General features: G+C 39.4%; 1 protein-coding gene across 1 annotated transcript in view; it reads left to right on the plus strand.

Annotated features, from left to right (window-relative positions):
- The window catches only part of SVIL (supervillin), a gene marked incomplete at its 5' end in the record, with an annotated part of 68,429 nt that overhangs the window by 6,405 nt on the left and 36,161 nt on the right, over positions 1–25,863 (plus strand). The window contains 14 exons of the mRNA XM_084260697.1: positions 793–884; positions 5,715–5,772; positions 5,905–6,056; positions 6,469–7,153; positions 11,678–11,761; positions 13,394–14,272; positions 14,604–14,774; positions 15,392–15,426; positions 16,587–16,648; positions 17,020–17,159; positions 17,918–18,013; positions 19,243–19,495; positions 21,922–22,492; positions 23,903–24,122. Coding sequence (XP_084116823.1) covers positions 793–884; positions 5,715–5,772; positions 5,905–6,056; positions 6,469–7,153; positions 11,678–11,761; positions 13,394–14,272; positions 14,604–14,774; positions 15,392–15,426; positions 16,587–16,648; positions 17,020–17,159; positions 17,918–18,013; positions 19,243–19,495; positions 21,922–22,492; positions 23,903–24,122 — 3,498 coding nt within the window. The remainder of the gene's footprint in view (positions 1–792; positions 885–5,714; positions 5,773–5,904; positions 6,057–6,468; positions 7,154–11,677; positions 11,762–13,393; positions 14,273–14,603; positions 14,775–15,391; positions 15,427–16,586; positions 16,649–17,019; positions 17,160–17,917; positions 18,014–19,242; positions 19,496–21,921; positions 22,493–23,902; positions 24,123–25,863) is intronic.

Below are 25,863 nucleotides of genomic sequence, written 5' to 3' on the forward strand. Positions count from 1 at the left end.
TGGCAAAATGAAGAGCCCAGGATCGCTGTGGATTTTTATCTGTTACAACTGTCTACACAGCTTATTAGAGGTTTTAAGATTAGTATTAATTTTCTTATGCCTGGTTGGGATAGCTTAGAAGTAATAATTGCAGAATACAGCAATTCTCTCTCTATTTTTAAATTACCGAGAAAGATCTCACTTTGTTTACCCACGAGGAGGACTTCATCCAGTAAGTCTTTGTAGACAGTATCTACTTTAGACCATTATGACACCTACAGTTTACATTTAAAATTTGTACATGAAATGAACCTATTTAAAGAAATAATTTTCTCACTTAAAGGGACATCTTTGCTGTTTACAAAAGACAAGGCTAAATTATCTGCTGGTTGTATTAGTATATTAGTATAAAAAACCCAGAGATCAGTACAGTAACAATAGGGCAGTTGTGCAGAAGGCTTCTAGGTGGAGTGTATACATACATCACTGCATTTGATGAAATAAGTTTTAGTATTCATGGAGAATCATTCAATATAGATTATTCCAAATGTAATTGCTAGTAGACCATTTTGAAGGCAGTCTCTGGTCAGTAATTTAATGCAAAAATGTGTCACAGTCAGTTCCAAACAAGTTTCAAATTATGTTGGGTTTGGCTTTGTGAGTTTCTTGGGGTTATTTCTTATTTCGTTCTTATGGAAAATATTTTCTTTGGTATCTCTGTTAGACTGGCTTGCAGTAAATTGGTTACATCTTGGCTTTATTTGATTTGTAGCAGAAACATCCACAGTTCTGTAAACCAGATGTTGCTTTCAGTTTTCAGAAGGAGTTCTCATTTGAAGATAAAGAAGAACTTGCAAACAGCACAAAGGATATTGATGCTAATCTCTTAGCAGTCCTTCCAAAAGGTAGGTAAGGGAGACGCATTATGAACACAAGTGGCAATTTAACAGCATGTGAAGTTCAGTATATGCAAGAGCAAGGCACACCTAAAATCACTTAGGCATGAATTTTTGTAAATTAGTTTTGTTTTCCCTGTGAAGTATGCATAGGGGATGAGATGGGGTGAACCAACCACAGTGTGCTTTTAGAAGGCCTTGTTACACCCCTGCTTCTTAAAGCTCAGGGGTTTCTTTGTGCAGTTAGAGTACTACTGAATCCAAGGTCTGAATTTAGCAGGTAATCATAGCTCTTTCCAGCCCCCTTTGGCCACTGGTAGAATCCCTGTGCTTGCATGACCAGCTCACTACACGCTGAATTTCAGTCTTGCATGCTAAAGGACCTGCACTATATATGGGGTTGGGGATTGTTGGGCTTTTTGAACTTCTTAGTCCAAATAACTTCTGAAGAACACAACAGTTCCATTTTTATCTTCTAACACAGTTGACACAGAGGTGAGAATTAATTCCCTTGAATTATTTAGAGGAAATCATAATATGCTTGGAACTAGTTCTTGATGTGTAAAGGGTAACGTTTGACTGAAGAACGGTGTGTAACCAGCATGAAGACGTTCCCTTCACTCAAGGATGTCGTGGCTCTCGGAACTTCACTTAAAATGGTGTGTGTTCCTTCAGAAAGGAGCCCTTCTTCCAGCATGTCACATTGCTGCTTTTATAATATAATCATTACAGCTGTTCAGAAAGAGACTTTTTTGACACCGTGATGGAATGGAGTGAAACATTTATATGGTACAGTCTTTAGAGCACTAGCCACTAGGAATATGTAGGCCCTCATTCCATGTGCATAGTCTTGGGCTCACGCTAGTTCACAAGTTAACTGTGAGAGCCTTCACTCACAAGTTGATTTGCAGTGAACTGATTTCTGTTCCAAGCTGTCTTTATTTTTTAAAGAAATTATTCTTACAATAAAGGCATCAGATTTGATATGTACCAGACTTAAAATCAGCAGAATATATTTAATTTTCAAGTGATACTGACTGAAGTGGGGTTCAAAGAGTAGCTGAAGATTTGCATGTTGCTGGCTGCAGTTAAGCACTGAATATGTTAGTATGCCTCTGCTAGCATAAGCAGAAGATAAATCCTTCACTGACCTGGTTTATAGACCATCGTCTTTCCAGGCAAGGAGAGGAGGAGTTGTGATGCCTACTGGCCTCATTCCTTTTTCTGTCAAATTTGCCTCAAAATGAATGTATATACTTGCATTACAATGGCTATTCACCACCTCTAAGAAATCAAGCTTCTGGCAGGTAAACTTTTCATCCACATCTATTCAGGCTTCACAAATATATGTGCTCACTCTCTACTAAGGACTCCTGGAAGGCTTGATTTAGTTTTTACAGCTTCTGTATTTTAAAAGTAAAACTCTCACATGCCTGTAACTTCATCCGCACGCATCCCCTCTGCTGTTACCAGAGAGCTTTCAGCAAAAGCATGTTTATGTGCTATAACAAATGTTTCTGAAAAATTTCTGAATTGTATAACAAATCTTTCTCTTTTATTTGAGGAGTTTTTAAGGCATTTTTATAAGGTGCACTCCAAATACACTTTGGGTATTTTTCTGGGATGAGACATGGAACAACATTGCTTTTGCTAAAATACAATGAAATTATAAAGAAAATTCTGCTCAGAGGGTCTACAGTTACCAAAATGAAGATGCCTCTTGGCAGTCTACCTTAGAGCATATCTTAACAGGGCTGTTCCTGAATGGTAGCTCTTCTTCCTGTTGCCCTTAACTATATTGACTGGTTGTGCTTACACATGCTGGGATGAAGTAACTTAGATAAGGAGCTTTTCTGTAAAATGAATTACTTTAAGCTTCTCAGTCTTTTCTTGTATGCTGAACCAGATTTTTGTGCTACGTTTTAGGTAGAAGCATTGTTACTTTTTAATAGTGTTATGGGTGTCATCGAAATGTTGTAGGTTCTGATGGGTCATGTGGAAAAACATCACATGAACAGATAGGAAATTGGCACCAACATATTCAAATTGCAAACTAAAAAAGAGAAGCCTGATGATCTAAGTTTGCAAGGGCCAACTAGTGTCCTTGGGAATAAATTTTTTCTAACTGGCTTTTCTGTTTTGAAGTCAAATAGTTTATTCAGCAAAAAGAAAACACTAGAGTAAAAGGGTTCCTGCATTTTACCTTCTTTTTTTTTCTTCTTTTTTTGTGCTATTTTTTCCCCTGCTTCCACAGAAGAAAATATTGTTGAAATTGTTTTCACAAAAACTCTCTGCAGATGTTGGCCAACCTAGCTGAAATTGCTGTTTGGAATCTCAAGTGTGGAAAAACTGTAAGGCAACATAGAGTAGTCCCATGCTATTTTAGTCCCATCTTGTTTGGGAAGGTGTTGGAGAGATGCTTCATGAGGCCAGTGCTCTTTTTAGGACTGCAAAGCGGTAGTAGAATCTCTGGAACTTCAGCTAACACATAGCAAGAGGGTGTTGAGCTAATGCTGCTGGGAGTTCTTTGGATGTTCCACATTTCTTGTGTGTGGACAACTTGTAGTCAAGTTTCCTTTTTTGGGGAAAAAAAAAAAAACCAAGAAGACTGTAGTGCATGAAGCTGTGCTTTAGAGCTTTATTAAAGCTATGTAAAAGACCTGTTCTCTGATGATGGTTTTAGGGACTGAAGAAACTGGTGACTAGGGAAGAAAAATGATCAGGATATGGATGGAATGTGGGTTTATTAACTGTGAGCTGTGGAGGCCTGTGACCTGTCTGAAGAGGCAGAACACTTGTGGGGTTTATTTTGACCATTTTATGTATGTATAGCCAACAGATGGAACAGAAAAACTCTTAATACAGGAACAAACTTAAACAGAAGTGTATTTGGCAGAGGTGAGAGTAAAGTATTTATGAGAAATCATTTCCTTTGGTGTGAATGTGAGATGAAGGCTGGTTCTCTGTTTAATACAGTTCCATTGCTAGCACAGCTTGAGTAGGCAGAGCATCATGCGGAACTGCTTGTGCATTGAGAGAGAAGTCTATGAAAACACAACATTATGGCATGGTTTTGCTTTGGTGTTAATTCAGAATGCAAATTTTGCATTGCCCAAGTCTGGTTACCATCCAGCTCCAGCAATCTGGGCCTGGAGCTTGCTGATGTTCACTGGCTAGTTTGCACTCTCAACCTGGTCAACAGTGTAGGCATCCATCTCCTTTGCTGCAGATGCTGAAACTAGGCATGGAAAAGGTCTCTCTTGGCTTAGCACTGGTAAATTGCTGGCATGATTACAATCTGAGCTAACTTGACTTGAGAAATTGAAGTGGGTAGCCTGAGTCTGCTTTCTATAAAAATGTAGAGTGAAGGAGATGTTTTGGAGTGTGGCCCAGTTGATTTCTTTCCCTTGTTCATCACACATTCTCAGTAGGCACTCATCTGTAGCCTCAGACACTGTATTCATACCTCATTTATTTGCTTCTCTGACTAGTCATGATCAGGTTACATTCATTCTTGCTGATCCAAGATGTTTTACCTGGAGTCCTAGTTGATTTTTAGCATGTAAGTTTGATATGACAGCCAGTGTCAGTAATATGTATTGAGGTATGAGCACTGGTAGTGACTACAGCAAACTTCCTGGGTATGTGTCAGCTCAGCTGAAACCCTGTCTTACCTGGAGCATGTAAGCTCTTGCGGTAGGGGAGAGGGAGAGAAGGTGCATCTGACCTTTAAAAGGGTGGTGTTTCAATAGTGTTTATCTTTTAAGTATCTAGAGCAATGAATTTTGATAGGGAAAGACTTGATATATCGATTTACTTCTGCAGTGTTGTGGAACTGCGTCATCTAGACACTCTGGAATCATCGGGTATTTCTGATGTGAGTCTAGGGCTGATGGATGACTCACTAGGCTTTGACTTGCTTTAACTTTTGATCCCTGGGTCAGCAGGATGAGAGCCACAGAGGTGCATTGCATCAGAATAAGCGCACACAGCCCTTAGTGCCATGTCTTTGCCAAGACAATGACACGGAGGGGGTGCAGAGTGTAGGGTTTTGTTAGACACACCCCACATCCCCCCCCCGCCCCCCAGTCCTCTGCATCCTTTGACAGCCCAGATAGTTCCTCTTCCTGATTGTAAGGAGTTGCACCACGCTTGTTTATGTTGCACTCACTATTCCAGTGTGGTTTGCAAACATCGCTGATAAGTGTGCACATATGTGTATGTTTACAGGGATTACTTCATCTAACATGCTTCCTGTTGGTTCGCAGGGTTTTGTGAACTGTGACAGCTGTCTGCTACCACAGCAGGGAGGGAAAGTGTGTCCAATTAAAACTGCAAGGGAAAATTAGCAAAGTAGAAAGTGGTTAACCATGCAGGAGTATTGTGGAGGTACACAGTAAAATTTGCACTCCGGTCATGAGTCGCTGGAATTCTTGTGATTTGCTCAATATAAGGTGGAGGAGAAAGGTAGGGAATAGGGGATACAGTTTCTCTTTAAATGTAGTCAGTGCCCAATGTTTGTGTAGACAGAGTAAGCAGTAATTCCATACTACCTGCTTTTGAAAGGGGTTGAAAAGTGCTAGGATGCACAGCAGATTGTAGCTTGGAAGTACCTGGAGGGGAGGACTCCTTGATGTTTCCATCTATGTGCCTAATGTACTTTTCACAATGTGAGCTTAATAAACTAGCAAGAGGAAAGTGCTTGTTCTGCAACAAAAGCTATTTCAAACCCCTTAATTTTATGTAAATGTTCCTTCTTGTTCTGAAGTACTTTAGCAAGTTTCTGTGAGTTTCTGAAACTTAGTAGCTTATAAACTGCATAATCTTTTGTTGTCTCAGTTTCAGAATTAAGAAAACTGTTTGAACCAAACAACCAAGATTTTTTGGAAATGAAAAGGTAAAAAAAAAATAAGTCTTTGGCCTATAAAACAAAACACACAGCTTGTTTTGTTACCTCCTCTTAGAAACTCTCCCCTTAAGTCTTCCAAGATGTCTGATTTCACATTTTTCACTTATTTTTTTCTTTCAGAAAAGAAAGAATAGCTAGACGATTAGAGGGAATTGAAAATGATACACAACCTATGCTTCTACAAAACTGTCCAGGATCAGTCACACACCGTTTACTAGAGGAAGATACACCAAGATATATGCGTGCAACTGATCCATACAGTCCCCACTTAGGTAAGTAGTATCTATCAGTCAGTCTTGCACTGCTGAATTACTTGGTATTTACTATCCTATCATTTGTGCAGCACATGAAGAGCTTTATAGAAGAGCTGTGGTGAGGGTGGTTTTAAATTGCCCTTTAGTCCTCTGCTTGTCTTATTTGGAAAAGGCTGTTTTTCTGTGTTGTTTTAAAACAACAATAATTTGATATGAGACTCTTAAAGAATTCCAACGTAGACACATTTCTTAATCGTTTCTATGTGCTTTTGGAGACATAAGAGCAAAAATGTCTAATGTGTCTGTGCAGTCACCAGTACACTTTGATTTGGAAGAAAATTGGAAGCTTTCAGCTCACTGGATATGAATGGTGGGTAGGGTGCTCAGAGTTTTGGGATGGTCTTGCTCATATGTGTTTTACTTCTGACAGGAAGATCAAATGAAGAGGAGGAAACTTCGGATTCTTCTGTAGAAAAACAACCCAGATCATCCAGATACCGAGCAGAAAACAGAGGAAGTAATACAGAGCCCTTGTATAGTACAGGAAACATGGATGTCCAGGAACTAGAGTCAAAAGCAGAAAGAATAGCTAGGTACAAGGCAGAGAGGCGGCGCCAGCTGGCAGAAAAATATGGATTATCCCTTGATTCTGATTTGGATTCTGACTACTCATCCAGATACACACGAACAAGGAAAGATCCTGACAGTGTGGAAAGAAAAGGAGTGAAAAGTGAAAGGCAAGATGATGAAAGCAAGGACTCTGGCTCCCTGTATTTGTCCAGGACTGAGATGAAAGAGTCAAAGAGTGTGATTGCTGAATCCAAAGAGTACTCCAGCCGTGAAAAAGATGGTGTTCCAGATAAAGAAAGCCTCTCAAATGACAAGAGTGATAGAAAAGTAGATGATGACAGTGCCATTAGACAGGTTTCTGACCCCTCAGCAACCTTGGATAATTCTGTCTCCCTTTCACTTTCCGAACGGGAATCTTCCTCCTATAACAAAGTGCCAATATCACCAAAGCAAACCCCCAGGGAGTCCCTTTCCTCACCAAAGCGGGCAGCCTCACCCATCCATTTGCAGAATGACCAGCCCTTGCACAGTAACATCAGACAAAGGTAAACATGGGGTTTATTTGTTTATACAGTAGATTACTTTGTTAATCACCTTCTGCAGAAGTACTTATGAGTATGTATTTAATGTCTTTATTACCCTTGAGAATGTATGTAATGGCTTTGAACGTCTCGGGCTGGATTGGTTGGTTTTATTGAATCACAGTGTGTTTCTGATGCAAGGAAGTAGTGGGTATCCATTTCTATGATTAGCTATGTCCTTGGTTTCACTTTGTATTTATGGAATTTATGCTAAAATTAGGCCCTTTATGGGTGGTTGGGGGGTGGAATAACCGATGTTTAAGATATTTAAACACACTAGAAATTGAAGTAGTTGACGTTACTAAATTTGCCTTTTTTTTTTCCTTTCCATCTTGTTTTTGTTTTCTTTCCATAACCTGTTAGGGCAAGTCTTTAACTTTTTTTCCTCTGTATCCTGTGATTGTTTAGGTGGGGATTTCCAAGTAAAAGCAGGTTATTTCTCAGTGAAGATTTTAGTAGCTTCATGATGACTTCTGCCAAAACGAAACAGGCTTCAGAGTTAGAAGCTGAAAATTGTCTTCTGTCAGTTGAAATAATAGTTGATTTGTTTTCCTGCTGTGAAAGTGTAAAAACGCTTTTGAACTGTGTTAGTTAATCCTTCAGATAATAATTAGGGGGTGTGTGTGAAGGGGCAGAGAGGAAAATTAAAATTCCATGCTGAATTTGGAAAACGTATTCTGAATTATTGGTATGCTGAATTACTTAAGATTTGACAAATTTACTTAACAGAGTGACCAGATTCTTCCAGAAAGGGGGGTGGGGGGAAGTTTTCACTAATTTCACATGGTAGTTTCACACGGTAGTGCAAAAACAGACTGTCAGGATGTTATGGTGATACACAGTGTATGCCTAAGAATTTTTAGAAGTATGATTTTTCTCCCAAGTGTGATTCTTTAATTACTATGAGGGTGGATAAGTGGAAAATATTAACTGTAAAAAATTTAGTTAAAATGTTGCAGCTAAAAATGACATAAATTGTAATGAGAATTTAATTGTGAACACATGTGCATCATGCTGAGCAGAGCTGACTGTTTCAAAAACACTTAAATGAACTGACGTAAACTAAACCATTTACACTTTTTTTGGATTTTTTGCAGTAGGTTCTGAAACAAGCTACCTTACTTGACTGGACTTCCTTGACCTTCCCATCAAAATCACAAAACTTGATTCTTATTGTTGTGCCCTTTCTTATTAACTCATAGAAGTATACTTTAAAAATTGAGTGAGGAAGTAACCTTCCGTGCCAGAAGGTTAACCTGTTGGATTGGTGATGTAATCTGTTTACCTGACCAGTTTACAGTCTCTGTATACCTGACCTCCTTTTTGTTTCACTTCATTCCATATGACACACCAGTAGTAGTATCTTAATTTTTTTTTCATAGCCTTTCATTATTCAGGTGACTTCTCATCCTGTTCATGTTCTTCAGACAAATTTGTGGCTATATGATATATCACTGGACTCTCCCAATGAAGCCAAACTTAAAGAAATACTGTCATTTCAAAAAAGTCATTAGAGGGAAAGTCAACATATTTAGGAAGTACTGTCTTGTATTTAGTTTATGTTTTAAGTTTGCAGTTCTGCTACTGTAGTAAGAAAAGTAGTCATCGCAGGATCATCCATACAACTGAGACAAGAGCTGTGTTGAAACTCCTTGAGCTGACTAGGTTAGTCCAGACTCAAAAAAAACTTGTATCTGAAGCAGTCCTAACTCAAATACTGCAAAATATTATTCCTTATCTTCAAATGGTCAATTTGAGATAAATCTCTTGACTAATCCAGTTCCTGATAGGAAGGAATATTGGAGCAATGGAGTGTATGCAGATTGTTTTCTTTGCTTTATAAGGTGAAGGAATGGACAAATTTTTCAGCCTTAGGAAAGCAGAGAGAATAGCCCATCAAACTTCATAGCCAGGAGTGTGTGTCTGCTACAGTGTAAAATGGGGGGTTATTTTCCTCACTCTGCTAAAGCAATGCTAGTCCCTGTTTCTGTGAGGGGAAACCAATGAACGCACCGAAGAATGAAAAGCTCTCTGGTTTCTCAGGGGAAGCGGCGCTGCTGGTGGGATGGCAGCTGCCTTGGTGAAACAGCATGTTGGCCATAGAGAGATACCCAAACCTGCTCATTCACATGTTAGCCTTTAACGTGGAGAAATCAGGCTCCTTATAGAGCTCTTTCAGTTTTAGCTAACAAGGCTTTTTCTAATGCAGCTCTGCAAACCCATACAAGTTCAGAGGAGCAGAGCAGGCTCAAGGCATTATCAAATCATTCACAAATTCCAGCTGTTTCTTTTAAGAGCTGCTACTTGTAGTGTTACTTTTTTTCTTATGGCAGTGCTATACAAATGAGAGACACGGGGCAAAAGCAGCAGGACCAAGTCGTAGCTTAATACAAATTGCTGACCGCATTATCACTAATTTTAGATCCTTTCTGGATGAGGCTTCAGTCAGTACTTGCATAAACTATGAAGAATAGGTTTTCCACACTTGATCTTTCAAAGGAAATAATTTGCACCTACCAAGATGTGGTGTAGCTCTTACAGCAGCCAAGACCCAACTTGGCATTTGGTCTGTTGTTTGGCTATTTGGGATTAGTCGTAGGTGGGATTTTAAAGAAGTTGCCAGGAGCCCATTCTTCATTTTAATGCCCCTGACAATATCCGTTGCCAGTGCATGCTCACTGGTGTGATGCTCAGAGATTTAAGAATAACCTTTGAGAAACTCTTGTCCCTGCCTCTGAGTGGTAAAGAAGTCATTGCCTGTTTGAAGTTACTGTATGGAAGGCCATTTGCCCAAGCAAAATAAGGGTTAACACCAGCTTTCCAGGTGGATGCTGTTTTGAACTCAGTTCCACATTTATATAGGTTGCAAAATTGCTTTTGTTAAATTCACTGAATTCAAATTGGAAAATAGTGGCACTTTGCTTTGGTATACATATGAAAGCTTTGTGCCCTCAGTCCTAAGACGATTTAATAATGAATCCTATTACCCATCACTGGAAGAAAACAAAGTGCTGAGAAGGTATCATTTGACGTGTGCTGCCTTTGGCTGCTGAAGTGGCTGATTAACTGTAAATTCAAAACATGGCTTGCGTTCTTCTGACTGCTCTCTTCAAAGGATGACCAAGTACAAATAATGGCTGTTTGGGCTGTGCCCACTATAAAAATGTGCCAAAGTACACATTTAGAGAGAAGGAAGTTTGCTTGCTACAAAGCAATTCCAGCTACCTGATCAGCTGCTGGGAAAGGATTTTACCTCCTATTTGGTCCTTTTCTTTAGGAATTCAGAACCATTTGGAAGCACAAAAGGTGTTTTAACAGTAAGTGTTTGACTTTATTCTAAGCTTCATTTGGATAAAGTGACAACTGTAGTGAGCAGTTCTCAAATTGAAATTTATTTGCAGTAAATACACTGTTGTTTTCAAGAACAGTTGTTAATTTGACCTTTTAAAATTATATTTATTAAAAGACCAGCAAAGACAAATCGAGGTGGGTGTCCTGGAGCTTAATTTGGGATTTTCATCCCAAATAATCCTACAGCAATGCCAGTTGTTCCTTCACAGGCAGCGATAGGTGTAATGGAAAGCAGCGTGGCTGCTTGCCACCTCCGTGGAGTTTGTTTATAAACGTTAGTGTGCCAGACACTCTGCACTTGGGAGGTTAGAAGTATTTGATGTGATCTGCTGAGGGACTGTAGCTGAAGGCAGGCACCAGGGAAGTCTGCCTGAGTAGCTACACATAGGTAGTCTGCCAACAGCCTTTCCTGTCCGGCGTGAAAAGTTGCAGTTCTCTTGTTTCTTTTTATGCTTTTAGCTCCAAAATGGAAACAGAAGGAAGTTAAGACAAGATCGAACTGGGGGTTACTTTGTTTTTTTAAGCTTTTCCTTTCCCCTGTTACCAAAGGACATGGCAGGTTTTAATTGATCTAACTGGATTTAGATTTATGAAGCCTTTGTGATGCAGGGCTAAAAGAGGAGAGAGGGGTTCCAGCTGCTCTTGAGAATTTCTTAGGAAGCCTGATATAGCCTTCTGAATTTCTAACTTCATTAAATTCATACTGATACTTCACTTTGGACACAGTGGTCTTTACAACTTTGATCCACAAATTAAAGGAATGATTTTAGCAACTTTTCCAGGTGCTCTTACATAAACCTTTCAAACTGACCTGTGATGGCAAATGGAAAAAATAAGACTGTGTAGTTGCTTTCATTTCTGAAATTCTGGGAAATGTGCATTAATTAAATTTACCTTTGCTGATCACTTAAAATTCAGAACATCTTTTAAATATTTGTGGAACTAATATGGTAGTTTGTTTCACAGTTTATCACCTTTCAGTTTGATTAATGTGCTATACTTTTATTTTCATGAACAGTCCATCTGTGATGGAGCAATTAAACAACAAACAAGTGGTGGGTAAGGAATATTGGGAGCAAAAAAAAAAAGGAGGGTGTGTTGAGAACTCAAAAATTACCTACGTTCTGTTTTCTGTAGTAGTGCAGGGAAAGCAAAACCTGAATGGTTTCTTCAGAAAGATTCGGAAGGGGACACACCTTCACTTATCAGCTGGCCTTCCAGGTATAAAATACAGCAGTGTGGCTAACAACCAGACTAGAAACCTCCCCTTTCTTTCCCTGTGTTCCGTCTTCATTTAACACGATAATCAGCTGTTGGTTTTTTTCTGAAGCATCTGCTTTTACTGTAACTTACCAATTGGTATTTTGCTGAAATATAAATGCCCCTAGCTTCTTCCATGGCTACCGTCATTCTGGATTCTACTAATTTTTATAACTTCTTTTTTTATGCCATTTTGTATTCTGCAAATCACCAGATTTTTATACCACGCACCAATGCGGTTTAGCATTCCCTACAATTAATTCCTTGAATTCCAAAGGAAGTGGAACAAGAGAATGAAAAAATAAATAAATACTGAGAAGTAAAGCAAGAACTTGATCAGACCTACAAGCAGCTGCTTTCTTCCACTTTGGTAACATAGTTAGCCCACTGTGAGAAGCATCATAGGGAAGAGACTTTTCCGTGTTCCTAATCAAAGTTGTTCTTATAACCCGGTACTAACACCGGTGTGGATGTTCGGGAGAAGGCTTGGTATGTGTACTTGAAAGAACCAGTTTTCAGACTGAACACGCTTTCCGTGATTAAGTAACTTTGGGAATGGAAGAGATACTGTGCATGCAGTATTTACAAATGCTTGCTGTGTAAGCTGTCCAAACAGTGCATCTGTAAAATTATAGGAGAGCTTACCTGCAGTTGTAGTCACTGAGCAAAGGCTGCCTCCAGCAGCCCGTGCTTGGCTTCCATTAGTGGAGTTGCATTAAGTGTCTGAAGGTAGAATACAACTGTCTGGATGTTAAACAACAGCTCAGAGGTGTTTCTAGAAAGTACACTGAAGTAAGGTGACTTTTGGGAACAGTCCTAAAAGTTCTGCATGTTAAAATGTAATGATGTGTTCTAAAACAGAATGCCTGGGATTGATTGCTTGTTTGGGGTTTGATGGGTTTTTTGGTGAGGGGGGTTAAGTCCTTTTCTCCCTAACAAGCCTTCTGAAGAGCAGCAGCCTTGCAATAGTTTCACTTTGGGCTTTAAGGCTTGCACTTTCAAGGTTTTTCTTACTTAACAGGTTACACTATATGTAACATTTGAGATGTCTTATAAACAAAAGTGGGAGTAGAAAAGTCTGGCAAAACATCTGAAGGGCTAAGTGGAGAGATAACAGTATGGGCTTTTTTATCCCATTTCCCAGCATCTCGGTATGACGTAAGCTGCCCAGTGTTTAGGCAGCTTCACAAATCTGACCATGTACATGATCGCAAATGGAATTTTCAATTTCAGGCAAACCCAACACTTAGATAATATGAAAAGCATCATCTTGCTTGTTGGAGGCTATGGGTATGTGCTGTTTGACAAATGCATATAGTGGCCTTGTGGCAACATGCTGTATGTTTTCAGAGCTTGCTCAGTTACCCTCGCAGGAATCATGCATGTTTGAGGGCCTCTGACTCACTTTTGAGCCATGTTACTGCTAAGATTCAGGGGGGAGGAAGGGGTTGTATCATAAGATTGTTTTCTTTTATGTATCGACTGCCTTTTATTTTAACCCAATGTTCCTGTCTGTACCCATGGTAGGTGTCTGTGTTCCTTCCCAGATTGGGTATCGCTGTTCACAGCTATAATCCTTTTTCTTTCTTAAAGAGTAAAAGTTAGAGAGAAACTGGTGAAAGAGGAAAGTGCTCGTGGAAGCCCTGAACTTGTCACAGACACAGTATCTCAGAGAAAATCCCATCCAGTGCCAGCCCACTACATGCCTCTTCAGACAGAAACATCTGCCTTTGATAGGGTTATAAATCAGCCCGTCAGTTCAGTCCGCCAACCAATACATGGCTATATTCAGCCTGCTGGCATTGCTCACACAGCTCAGCTGATGGCAACAGAAGAACCAGCAAACATCTCTGTTGGCAGCCTCCTACCAGACAACGTTAGCCTCTTAACAAAGCCGTCAGCAGCCACTGCGTCAGAGAGTGAAAAGAAAGAGGGACTCGGTTATGGAGCAAAGCCTGATGAAGGAGATTCCTTGGAGGGTGAACAGGCTTCCAAAGGCAGAAGACCAATATTGCCATCTGAGATTCGCAAGCAAGGGAAGAACCATGAAGGCCTCTTTGGAGGAGAATCGGATACCCCCGAGGGGAGTTCCTCTTTCGCAAGCAAGCTGAAAGTTAACTCAGAAGTTCAGAGGGAACTGGAGTCCATTAAGAGGCAGGCTCCTGAGCAGCAGTTTAAGACCCCTGAGAACATAGAAAGGAGTGAAGCTGTTATGTACATACAGAGTGGGTCTGTATCGCAGCCTGCCAAGGCAAAAGCTCCTGTTTGGAAAGTGTCGACAGCAAAACATAAAGTCCTGACTCGCTCAATGTCTGACTATACTGTGGCTCCTAAGCTAGAAGCTTGCAAAAGTAAGAGTATGGAAGCAAATGCACCGAATGGTGAGATTGGCATGGTTGACACAAAGGTCTCTGTTGCCCAGCTCCGTAATGTCTTTCTGGAGACTGCTAATGCCAACAAGAAAACGGAACTGTAGGTGACATTTCAGATGTATTTTTGTGTGAAACTTGCACGTCCTTGGCAAAAATTACACACACTCAACATCAGTTGTGTTCGGCACTTAAAGCACACAGCTTAGCTCTCACCAGTGTGTATTGGAGGCTGACATGGTTTGAATCCTGCTTCTTTGCTTCTGCTTGCTAGTGCAAGTTGTGATATGGGGGAGCTGGAATGTGTACATCTGCGCATGTGACCGGAGGAGCATGCAGAGTGATCTCTAGTGAATTGTTGAGATGCTTAAATCTATGCTTTACTTCTCTCTTTCTTTTCTTCCCTATGCGCTTTCTATCATGTGCTTTAAAAGTGAATCTCGGTTTGAGATGTCAACGGCAGGTAGCACTTTGTCTGCCAATGGTGACCGTGAAAGAGGGCCACGAAGGCCGAGGCGCTATTTTTCTCCTGGTGAAAATAGAAAGACTTCTGAGAGATTTAAAACTCAACCTATAACGTCAGCAGAACGAAAGGAGACAGATAGGTAGGCACGTACGTAGTTCTGTGTAGCGTTCTGGTGCAGGTAGACATGAACAAGCTTGTGAAGAGACTTTGTTTATTAGCATAAACATTTTGCAAGGTTATTGTTTCCCTTTAAAAACAATCAAGTATTTGTTACAGCTTCCTATAAAATAAACCCCCAAACACTGCCAACAAAACCAATTTGTTGCAATTCCTCCCCATGTAAAATGGCGAACAGTGAATCATCATAAAGCATTATAGCTGTCTGGTTCTGTGTAATGATAAATGCTTTTGTCTGGTTTTATATAAAGAGTTTCCTTTCCATCTACTCTGCTTTATCATTTACTTTTTTGTAAACAACTAAAACTACATATTTTACTTTTAAAGAACTGGCAGCAAATCTTAGATTTTTATCTTCTGCAAGATGAACTGGAAATCATTTTCCTTTACTGTTTCTAAGTTTGGCTGCAATTGCTCGTCTGTATGCTTTATTAAAGGATGTCCCAGTGGAAACTTGAAACTTGAATATAGATAGTTTTCCCACCTTTAACTCTTTTGAGGTCCTGCTATTTCAGATGGAGTTTGAATTCAATTTTTTCATTCCAACTAACTTATTTCTATTTGATAATTTTTCCCTAGGTCACTTTTCAGTGCAGAAATACCAACTGCTGAAGGTATGTTACTGTACTATTTTCTGAGGAAGAAACGGGAATAAATGTGCTTTGTTCTGTTTTAACTGAAGAACTACTTGATAATGAAAACAAAGTCCACTTGAAAATAACTATCATTATATATGATATGCTTGAAGTACCAATTTTCCTTGGGCTGTGTCTACCACAGACTTGATTTCAAATGCATTTAAGTCCAAAAGTCTGTCTATGGATACTGAACTTTATTTAGGAAGCAAGGGGGCGGGTGGGGGAGGGCAGGGGATGGTTTGGCACTTGTCAACATAGTTGAGTTCTTTTTCCCCTGATTCAGACCGGAGGCAAGCTAATTGGTGGGGGAAAAATGACACATTTTTATCAGTGGTCTAGGAATAATAATTTAAAAACTCTTTACTATAGTGTGAAACAAATACTGGTAGTGTATTTTCTAGCTAAGGAAGTTGCAAGATCCTGGTTATTAAATTATATAATTCAGCCTGCCATCTTGGTTCTCTTTCTCTCTTGCCACTCTCGGCAAGTCTGGCACAAATTAAGTAGGTAATCTCATGAGTAGCTAAATTTAGTTTTAATGCCTTATGCTATTTGAAAGCTGATATTCTCTGCAGCTTTGAGGTGCTGGCTGTTGGATCTAGAGGATGCTGATTTCACCTCCTAAGGATACCAGTTGGGCCTATGAGAAATGGGGACATAAAGTGCTAATCAGAATGACCAGCTTCCAGGAGAGACCATCTTGTGTGGCCAACTAATAGAAAATAAATGTTCTATACAGCAGGATGAATGCTGACCCCTAAGATGGTCTTTTAGTCTAATTGTTTTCTTGGTCCATGTGTTCTCATAGGCTAGTGTAAGCTTGATTATTCATAAAGGTTGTTTGGATAACTTGAGAGCACATTAACTGTCCTGATGACAGATCTTTTGTTCTCAAATCCTGTTAAGAATTTTTCTCTGATGCAACACGTGTAAATACAAGTAAAGTTTACGCAATTTCATTCATGATACATCTTGTTAAAAAGGAGTAGCAGCCATTTATTTGCTGGTGGTGCTTCTTGTCTATGTTGTAGAACATAGTTTTTGAGGAATTCAGAAATCATTTAGTCAAAAACCTTTTGCACTTAATGCGCTTGATTCATTACATTCAGCCTCCTTTTTACCCCCTCTTTGTGTAGATGAAGAAAAATTGGATGACCGAGCCAAACTAAGTGTAGCTGCAAAGAGGCTGCTTTTTAGAGTAAGTATTACATTTTCTTAATAGAGCACCAAGTAAAACATTTCTTGGATGAGACCCTGAGGAGCCCAAGGTGTGTTAGAATAAAGTGTAATGCAGTTAACCAAGCCCAAGCTATGGAACTTTTTTCTTTTACTACTTCAGACCTACTTACACAGTAGACCTGTTGCTCCATATCCTTCTTTAAGAACATCATTGAGAGAGATGCATAGTTAGTTTTAACTGCAAGATGCCTACTGTGCCATCACATCCTGCTTCTAATCCAGAGATGGACATGCAGGAAATTCACTACTTTGCATGCAAGAAATCTAGAAAGAAAATACTGTTTTAAAAATTTTCTTCCATGGTTTAAATTATGACATATGTCCTCTTAGGAAATGGAAAAATCATTTGAAATGAAAAATATTCCTAAACCACCTCCAAGAAGTTCAGCGGTAGAGAGAAGGTTGCGGCGCTTGCAGGATAGATCCCACACACAGCCAATCACCAGCGAGGAAGTGGTCATTGCAGCTACGTAAGTCCTGTACATATGTCGGTTCTAACTTTGGTTCCTGATTTTTAAATGTAGGAATGGGTTCCATCTGTGTGATGTTTACAGCTTTGTAGCAAGGAAAACAATTATTGTTAAGAGCCCGTTTCCTTGAGAGTCACCGGGGAAGCTGTATTGAAATTCCTTTTCAGAAGTAAAGAGACTAGTAAAGCTTGAGTTCTGTGAAGTGTAATTTGCAGAAAGGTTATGAACCTGTAGATTAGGTAAACAGGATTAATCATAGTCTGGGTTTGTGACTCGAATGAAAAAGATACTTTGCATTGAGGGAAAATCGCAGTTTCTTATGGAATGTATTTGTACTGGGGAAAACCCTTTTCACTCTGAAATCGCAAATATACTTTCTGGAAATGCATTTCTTGCACTCTGATCATACATGGTGACGTTTTCCTAAGCAAGGAAAGTAATTTGGGGGGGAAATTAAACAAAGGCTAATGAATATTCACCTAATGATCTACTAAAAGATAGCTTATATTATGGGCAGTGAGTAACTTCAAGAGACAACCTGTTTGCTCCTCTGGAGTTTTAGGTCTTTCAAAGTGTTTGAAGTTACTCTGCAAAGGTCAAAGCAGATAACTCAGTTAATTAAAAATAATTGCTATTTGTTTTTTTCTGTTTTGTTTTGTTTTGGTCTTTTCTGTAGTTAACACTTAATGTATTGCTTTTCTTAATGCTTTTTTCTTCTCTCTCCCTGTGAATTTTCCCTCCTTGGCAATTCTTTAAAGTGAAACTGCCCCTGCTTCACGTTCTGTGAATACCCACTCAGTAGTGACAAGAGTACCTAGTCCCACTGTAGTTAAGAGCACTGTACAACCTATCAGGTACTGGGGGGGTTAAAACATGCATGTGACATGGAGCACAAGATTCCTCAATAGCAGATGCATCTTTAAAGTCTTGAATGCCTTTTCAATGTGTCAAGTCAATTGTCGTTTCAAGAATGTTTAAAACATTGGTCAACTTCTTTTATGTTTGCATGATAAAATAACGCTGCTTTTTCTTTGTCAAGCATCTGTTTTCAGGACCTTTCTAACCACACTTACCTGTTGTAGAAGCATATTCTTATTTGTAAAATAAATGAATTTGCATGTGAGAGAACCTAGCAGAACCCTCTTTGCTCACACTTTTTTTTTTTGTACAGTAATGTCGTCTTGAGATGAAAATACCAAAGCTGGGTGCTTTATGTCACAAGCAGTACATACGCTCTTTGTCTGTCTCTACATATATTTTTTTAGTTTCCAAAATTAAAGATAAGAAATTGCACCACCTATAGGTAAAGTCGCAGAATACTCTTCAGCTGTTCTGAATGAGAGAACTGTAGCCGAGACCACGACGCGGAGGGGGGGGGGAAGAGATTACTGCTACTACTAATTGCATAAATATGGCTGAATGTAGCTAGAGGTGAACAAAATACATTATTGTAGAGACAAATGCAATTACAGCTTTTATGAATGAATGTGTCTGCCTTCAGCATTGGTCCAACCATCTTCAAAATTAATGGAGTATATTTTAAAACTATTTCTTGTTGTTTAGTTACTCAGAACAAGTCAGTCTCAATTTTTCTCCACTTCAAATTACAAGAGACATGATTTATGCTAACCTAAAAGCATGACTAACTTGGAGCTTAAATCCATCTTTTAAATGTTTTTATCATGTGTGCTCCACAAATTATTTCTAATCAAATTGAATTTATATAAATTGTACTGCAGGACCCCTGTTTGTCCTCTGGCAAGCATCTCAAGTGTCTCTCCATGTGTCTGTATTCTCTATAAAGAGACAGGTCTGAAAAGTGTCTCTTCAATCTTGAGTTCCCTTTTTAAAAAGATGATGTCCCCCAATCAAATGAATTTGTAAATGAAAATGTAACTTTTTTTTAAATCTTCAGCTGTTGAATTAGAATTCATCATGCCAATGTTGAACCACTGCATAACCACTTAGGCTGCTATATTACATTGGCTATTGTGCTTCACGTGCAGTTCTGCTTCTATCAGGTTGAGATTCTAAAACTTCGTAATGGCTTCTTCAAAACTCATTTCCAGTTCTGTTTCTTCAGCTTGCAGGCATCAGCGCACCAAAAAATTTTAGCTAAAGAGGAGATCAGGGCAGCCAGAGAGGCAATGGGGCAAGATCAATCTGATGAACCAGATTCTTCTACATTAAGTATGGCAGAAAAGATGGCTTTGTTTAACAAACTGTCTCAACCAGTGTCCAGGGCCATCTCCACAAGGAGTCGAGGAGATATCAGGCACAGGAGAATGAATGCTCGTTACCAGACTCAGCCAGTCACTCTTGGAGAAGTTGAGCAGGTAAGTCCCATCTTAGCACTCTTGTTTCTTTTCATTGGAGCTTTTTCCAGTAAAGATGCCACAATAGCTGGCCTTTCCTGTGAGAGTTGATGACGTATTCACAGGAAGAAGCTTGTCAGGAAGCAGTCTTCTGACATTGAGGAACAACATCCTCTAAAATGCTCAACTTCATTGGTGTGTTCTTTAAGTAATTGAAGAATGTGTCATCTTCCTGATCGGTGTATGCTGTACCTTTCACAACATCTTGTCTTTTCTGGTTGAATATAACATGCCTTCTGAAAGTCAATTCCTGACCATAGGGATGAAAACTGTGACACACATCATCGTGCTTTAAATATATTTTCAGGAAATTTTGGAGCTTTGCTGTGTGCAACTTTCAGATTCTTTCCTGAAAGCACTATGTATTTCCATTTTCCCCTGGGAGGGGACATTTGATTTTTACTTTTTCATTTTTCCCTAAAGGCAAAATACTTTTGAAATTCAGAAACTCATAGTCAAAATGAAATTATTTAATATGTGCAGTGGAATTGGGCTTCCTGTTCTGGAATCCTTCATATAATTGGAACTGCAAAGGAATGCCTTTTTAGTGAAGTTTGAGCATAAGAAGGGCCAGCAGTGGTCTTTTAGAGCTGATGTTCATCATAGCAGAAGCCCCTCAGTATTACAGCTGTAAAAGAAATCACTAACAGCAAAGCACTACTCCTTAGCATGTCATATTTCTAGGGATTTGGATCAATCTGAGTGTTAGGAAGTTCCTACCCTTCTCTTTCTATATGCTTCATCCCTAATTATACATTTTCCATATTACAGTAATAAAATAGTGAGAAAGAGGGATTTCTCTACCCATATTGGTGCAAAGCTGTGCAGTTCTGTAATTGTACTTTATGCCTACTTAGGCATGAAGTAGTAGTAAATATTTGGTACATTATTTGTAGGAAGACTTCCACACCTTACCTAGTCCTCTTTCCACTCATTTTCCACGTTTCGCACCCTGGCGTCTTGGTTGGTGGTGTCACTAACTCGTTTGGGGGGCAGGAAGGTGATGAGCAGAAACGGGCTGTAGCAGATGAGAAAGAAGTGACAGCCAAGTTGGTTTGTCAGACTTTTGGAGGACAAACTTCCTTCAAGTAAGGAAACACAGAGGAAGGATGTTTTGTCATTTCTTTCTGAACCTAACAAAAGAAACCAAAAAGGTTTTTTTTATGGTGAGCTGTTCATTTGGAGTGTTGGGATATTTTGAGATACAGTAACAGTTTTCTTAGGAAAACCTGAAAGAAAGTTGCCAAAATAGGTAGCTAGAGGTTATGCTACCAAAATATGTAATTGCAAATGTAAGTATCTTGTAATTAAAGCTGAAATAAATCCCTTTGCTGTTCTTCTCCAAATTTCTAATTCTGATAGATGCAATGGAAAAAGACTAAGCTGGAACTATTTTCTTAATCTTTCTTTGGCATCTTTGAGCCAGCTTAGTAAGCATTGCTCTGCTCTCCTGTTTCTTCCATGAGTGTGTTGTCCATGAAATTCACATGTGCATTTTAAGTTTTCAGTTAATTTCTTCCTACTGGTGTGGTTTTTTGTCTTCCTTTTGCATGCTGCTCATCAGCCCCAAACAACAAAAAAAGCCAAACAGAAAACCTCTCCTGATTGGTGTGGAGGCATGTTTGTCAATCTCGTTCACAGATTTTTGTCTCCTTTGAAGAAGAAAAAGCCAAGCTCTGCATTTTTTGCATCTTAACTGCCTCTGGCAAAACTTCATAAAATTATTATGGTGGATGAGAATTGTTCCACTGTGGAGGCGAGCAAAGCAGATTTGGAGTGTTTTTTAATATGTTTCTTAGATTCAAAGACTTTGCTCAGGGACGTACATGACAGGCAGTGTTCACATTTGAAAAAGCCTTAGACTAGCAGTCCTGCATGAAGGTGATTTATGTGGCAGGAGCCTCAGGAATGCCTGCCCCATGTAGAAGCACAGCACGGAGCCGAGTCTCTCTGGCACTGAGCTAGCTCCAGAGCTGGAAGCTGCAGAACGGTATCAGAGCAGAGCTGTGCCAAAGCTAATTAGCCCTGCTGAGATGCAGGGTTGATTAGCTTGGACACATGGCATGGCATCCGGCGTCTGGAACCTGAACTGATTTCTTTCCCCAGTGCTGCGCAGCACCATGCCAGTATGAGCCATTTCCCAGAGCCCTGACACAACGTCATGTTGCATGCTACACATACCTTTTATTCCTAAAGGTGTTGCTGTTCACATGCAGTCGTGTCTTCCCTGGGTGGAGTAATCTATCTGCAGCCAAATTATGGGGACATTCTTGTTCTCCTTATCAGTTTGTAGACTACTATAGAGCATGATGTGATTAGACTGTTTTGGGAAACTAATGATTTCAGAGCTTTTTAGCCCTTTTTAATATTTTTGTGATTATTCATAGGTACAGAATGAAAGTGGAAAAATTGCTCCCCTTTCAACTGCAATTGCAACATCAGTTTCATCGATGGCATCTGCTCTCTCTGCATTGCTTGCTGGAGACCTGCACACGAAACGAGCGAGTGAAGGAAGCACAAGTGCTGCTGCTAGAGCTGATTTGAGATTCCATTCTTCAGCAGAAAACTTGGACTCTTCAGGAAAACACGCACAGAAGTCAGAACAGTGGCAGCCCTCAATGGAAGTGTTAGAAAGCAAAAGAGCATCTAAGAAGCATGAAGAAGAGAGGAAGAGGTTTCTAGCACATGAAGCTAATGAAATTATGAAGTACGGCTCCTTTGAGGAAGGAACTGCACATCCTGTTCCTGAAAAAACAGGAGATCACCATAAAGAGGCAACATACAGCTACCTGAGGAAGGGCAGCATGGAACTCCTTAGTTCGCAAGCACTTTTTCAGCCTCTTGAACAGAAGGAAATGGATACTGGCATGCAAGGCAAATGGGAAGTCAAAGAAGGCCAGTCCTTTGAAGAAAAGATGGATTTGGAAAGTGTTATGAGAAGCAAGACTTTGCAAAGAGGTGCAGTATATGCTTGCTACTAATGCAGTCTTGGTTAGCAAATGATGGTGTTTCTCTAGTTTTAAACATCTTCGTTTCAAGCGTTACCAAGGCTGGTTATGTTTCCCTTTTTAACACTGCTTAAAAGTAGAGAAATATCTGTGGAATCTTAAATTTTACAAATACAGTTTTCTCTCTGTTATTCTTTCAACACGTGAGCCTTTAAAGGTGGCTCAATTTTATTCAGATTTCCTGACTTTGGAAGAAGTGGTATTATATCCTGAAGCCAAGATTTATCCTTTACCTCTTTTGCCTTTGCCCCTGCCCTCCAACATGCAGAACACGCTAAACTTCCTGCTCTTAATTGGTTCTTGTGCATATGTGATTATATATTAATTACGTATGTACATATATAGCTATTAGTGGACAATTTTCAGATAACTAATTTTGCAAAGCTACTATTACTTTCTCTTCAGTGTAGTGATGAAGTATAAACCAAGTAATTTCCAAAGTAATTGCATTTCTGTATGCACAGTATAAATCAAACTTAAGTAAACTCATAAGTAAAGTCATAAAGACTTCAGTTGGATTTAGAAATAAGTTGTATTAGTTTTCTATTGTATTATGATAGAGTACAGGACCACAGTATCCTGTGAAGTTAATTTATTTTTACTGTAATGGTCTTTGAACAGGTGTAGGAAGGAAGGTATAGTTCTGCCTGTATTCCTCAAAAGCAGCATCTGTTATCCAATTAACTTTTGGTGACTGCAGGGGAGACGGAGACTGGAATAAACCAGGGGCAGTCATGTATCAAAGAAGTGTTGTGCTTGTAAAATATCAAAAAGAAAAATTAAGATTACTTGTATTTCCTTAAGGATAACTGTAATGGTGCATTTCTCTTTCATCAATGCAGTTTTTTCCTGTGGTTTAATTGCTGCTTGAAAAAACAAAACCAGAAAAGCCCCCAACATCCTCCTAGAAAATAATACCTTTATTAGGCTATTAAATGTCCTTCTTGGTATGCTGCTTAGGCATGAAACTGCTTTACCAATAAGTTATTTTTTTATTTAAATGTTGGCTGCTTCTTTTCCCCTACTCTTTGTTCCCTGCTCACTTTCTTCTGTCCATTTATTTTCCTGTTGGTGTGATGACAGGAGCAGCAGTTTGTGCCTCATCCATATGGAGTTCAGAACTGTGCATTGAACAAGGTGTTCTGTGGCTTCATGTGAACTTGAGTTGCAAATGGCCAGTCTATGCAGCAGATCATACACCACGATTAATCTTTGTACTCTGGCTCAACCAGAATTTTTTTCTCTATTAGTGTGTGATTTGAATGTTAAAAATCAGACTTGCTGCTTCAGTGCTAGTGAGGTAAAAGATGTTTGAGAACAGCACTAAGTCTAACTCAGCATTTCTCTTTTAAATGGGCAGACCACGCTGAGCCTACTTCTGAACTTACCAGCGCATCAGCAATGAGGACGGTTTCACAAACTGCTTCTGCAGCATCCTGTAGACTGCAGGAACTCTCTGAACAATTGGAAGGCAAATTTTATAAGAATTCCTGTGAGATGTTTTCCACTGGAGAGAACAGAGCACAAACAACTGAGGATGTCCTTGATAACTCCAGCAAAACTATGTCAATTAAGGAAAGGTACTTAAATTTCACTTTTGAAAAAAGACCATTATTAGGCTGATGGCACTAAAAGAAGCTTTAAACCCGATTCTGAAAAAGCTAAGCAGTGATTAGTAGGCTTTATTAGATGTCAAATACTAACAGCAGAAACATGCAGCTAATCTGCCTGACATGCTTATAAAGCAGATGGTGAATGAGCATTACTGTTGAAGAGAATGTGATAAACTGATTTTGAAAAAGCCACCTGAAAAATCAGTAAGTAGAAGAAAATGAAAGTTGTAAAAATACATGTTCTAGTAACATTTATACTGATATGCTCAATATACTTCCCCAGGTTCTGCTTTCAATTGCAACAGTTATAATGTGAGGATTTGGGGTTTTTTAATAGCCAGTTTTTTGTTGGCCTAAGGGAGTCTCTTTTAAATGAGCTCATAACAAGTAGTCAAGAGCAGACTCTGTGATGCTTCCCTCTCTACTTGAGAAATATGTGGTTGCCGTTTTGACTTCTGAGAACTTACTGTAGCAATTTTCAAAGGGTAATAAGTTGGACGGGTTTTTTCAGTGTATTAGAAATACTTGTTCCAACCCAAGGTCATTCTGATCTGAAACAAAATGTTAAGTGTTTTGCACTTGTGAGAATAGTAGTTCATGGCTGGAGCTCTAATAGTGCTGCAGTTGTAAAAGTCGTTCTAATTTAGTTAAAAATTTGAGAGTATAAATTCAGTCCCAAACTGTAAAAGAACCAGGTAGCATTCTGGTGAGTAAACTTATAGTTGCTTGCTTCAGGTTGACAAATAGAGGCCTGCCTTTATTTCAGCTCTCCTGCAGTGCAGGCAGAACTAATAAATAAAAAAGGCTGCGTGATAAATCTTGCTATGTAAAGGTATTCCCTCCCTTGCTGAGGGGGGGTGTGATACCAGAAACTCCTAACCATTGTTTTTAACACGATTCCAAAGCATGCTTCTTAAATTCTTGTATTTCTAGGAGATATGTGAATCATCCTCATTTGTTGAGTATCCCCACTCCCTATTACCCGCTTTATCAAGATAAAGAGGGGCTACAGGGGCAGCTATAACAGCTGTCCAGTCTTAGTTCCCCTTCTGAAGGGTGTGCTTACCTTTACCAGTTTAATGTTGTTTCATTTAAAGCAACCTTCACCCCTGTCCCACCCCAGCTCCCTTCTGTAAGCTTGTCACCTGTCCAGGCAGATAAGGTTTAAGACCAGTAACTTCAGTTCACAGGGGGGTAAATGGTCTGCCTTTCCTGATTCTGACAGGGAAAAGATGTTGGAGGGAAGGGAAGATCCAAGTATTAGCAGCTGTTTCAGTCCTAAATTTAATGCTTCAGTTGAGTTGATCTCTTGAGGAACTGATGTTAAAGACTATCAGTCACACTCACAATCTGGAATTGCTTTCTTTAGGCCTGCAAGACTGTCTGTTCAGTCCCAAAGCTGACAAAAGAAAATACCTGCTGTCTTGTCAGGAATTTGTATGTCCTGATTCCACAAACATCTGTAAATGGTAGAGCTGGTATCAAAATATTTTAGCCTTCCAAAATAGCACAGTAGTCTACTTCTTGGCCCACAACTTAAAAACTACAACTAGTTCTTTTCTTTTGCTTGGCTGTACTTTATGCCAAGTATTCATAAACCTCAAAGAACATTTCTGCTACAGATTAACTATTACACTTTGGAATTCTTTCTCCTCTTACATTCACTAACTTCATCTTCCCATCCAGAGGATTTTTCTGGCTGTGTCAG

Source organism: Gallinula chloropus, assembly GCF_964237585.1.
Source record: "Gallinula chloropus genome assembly, chromosome: 2".
In the NCBI taxonomy this organism is placed as follows: Eukaryota; Metazoa; Chordata; class Aves; order Gruiformes; family Rallidae; genus Gallinula; species Gallinula chloropus.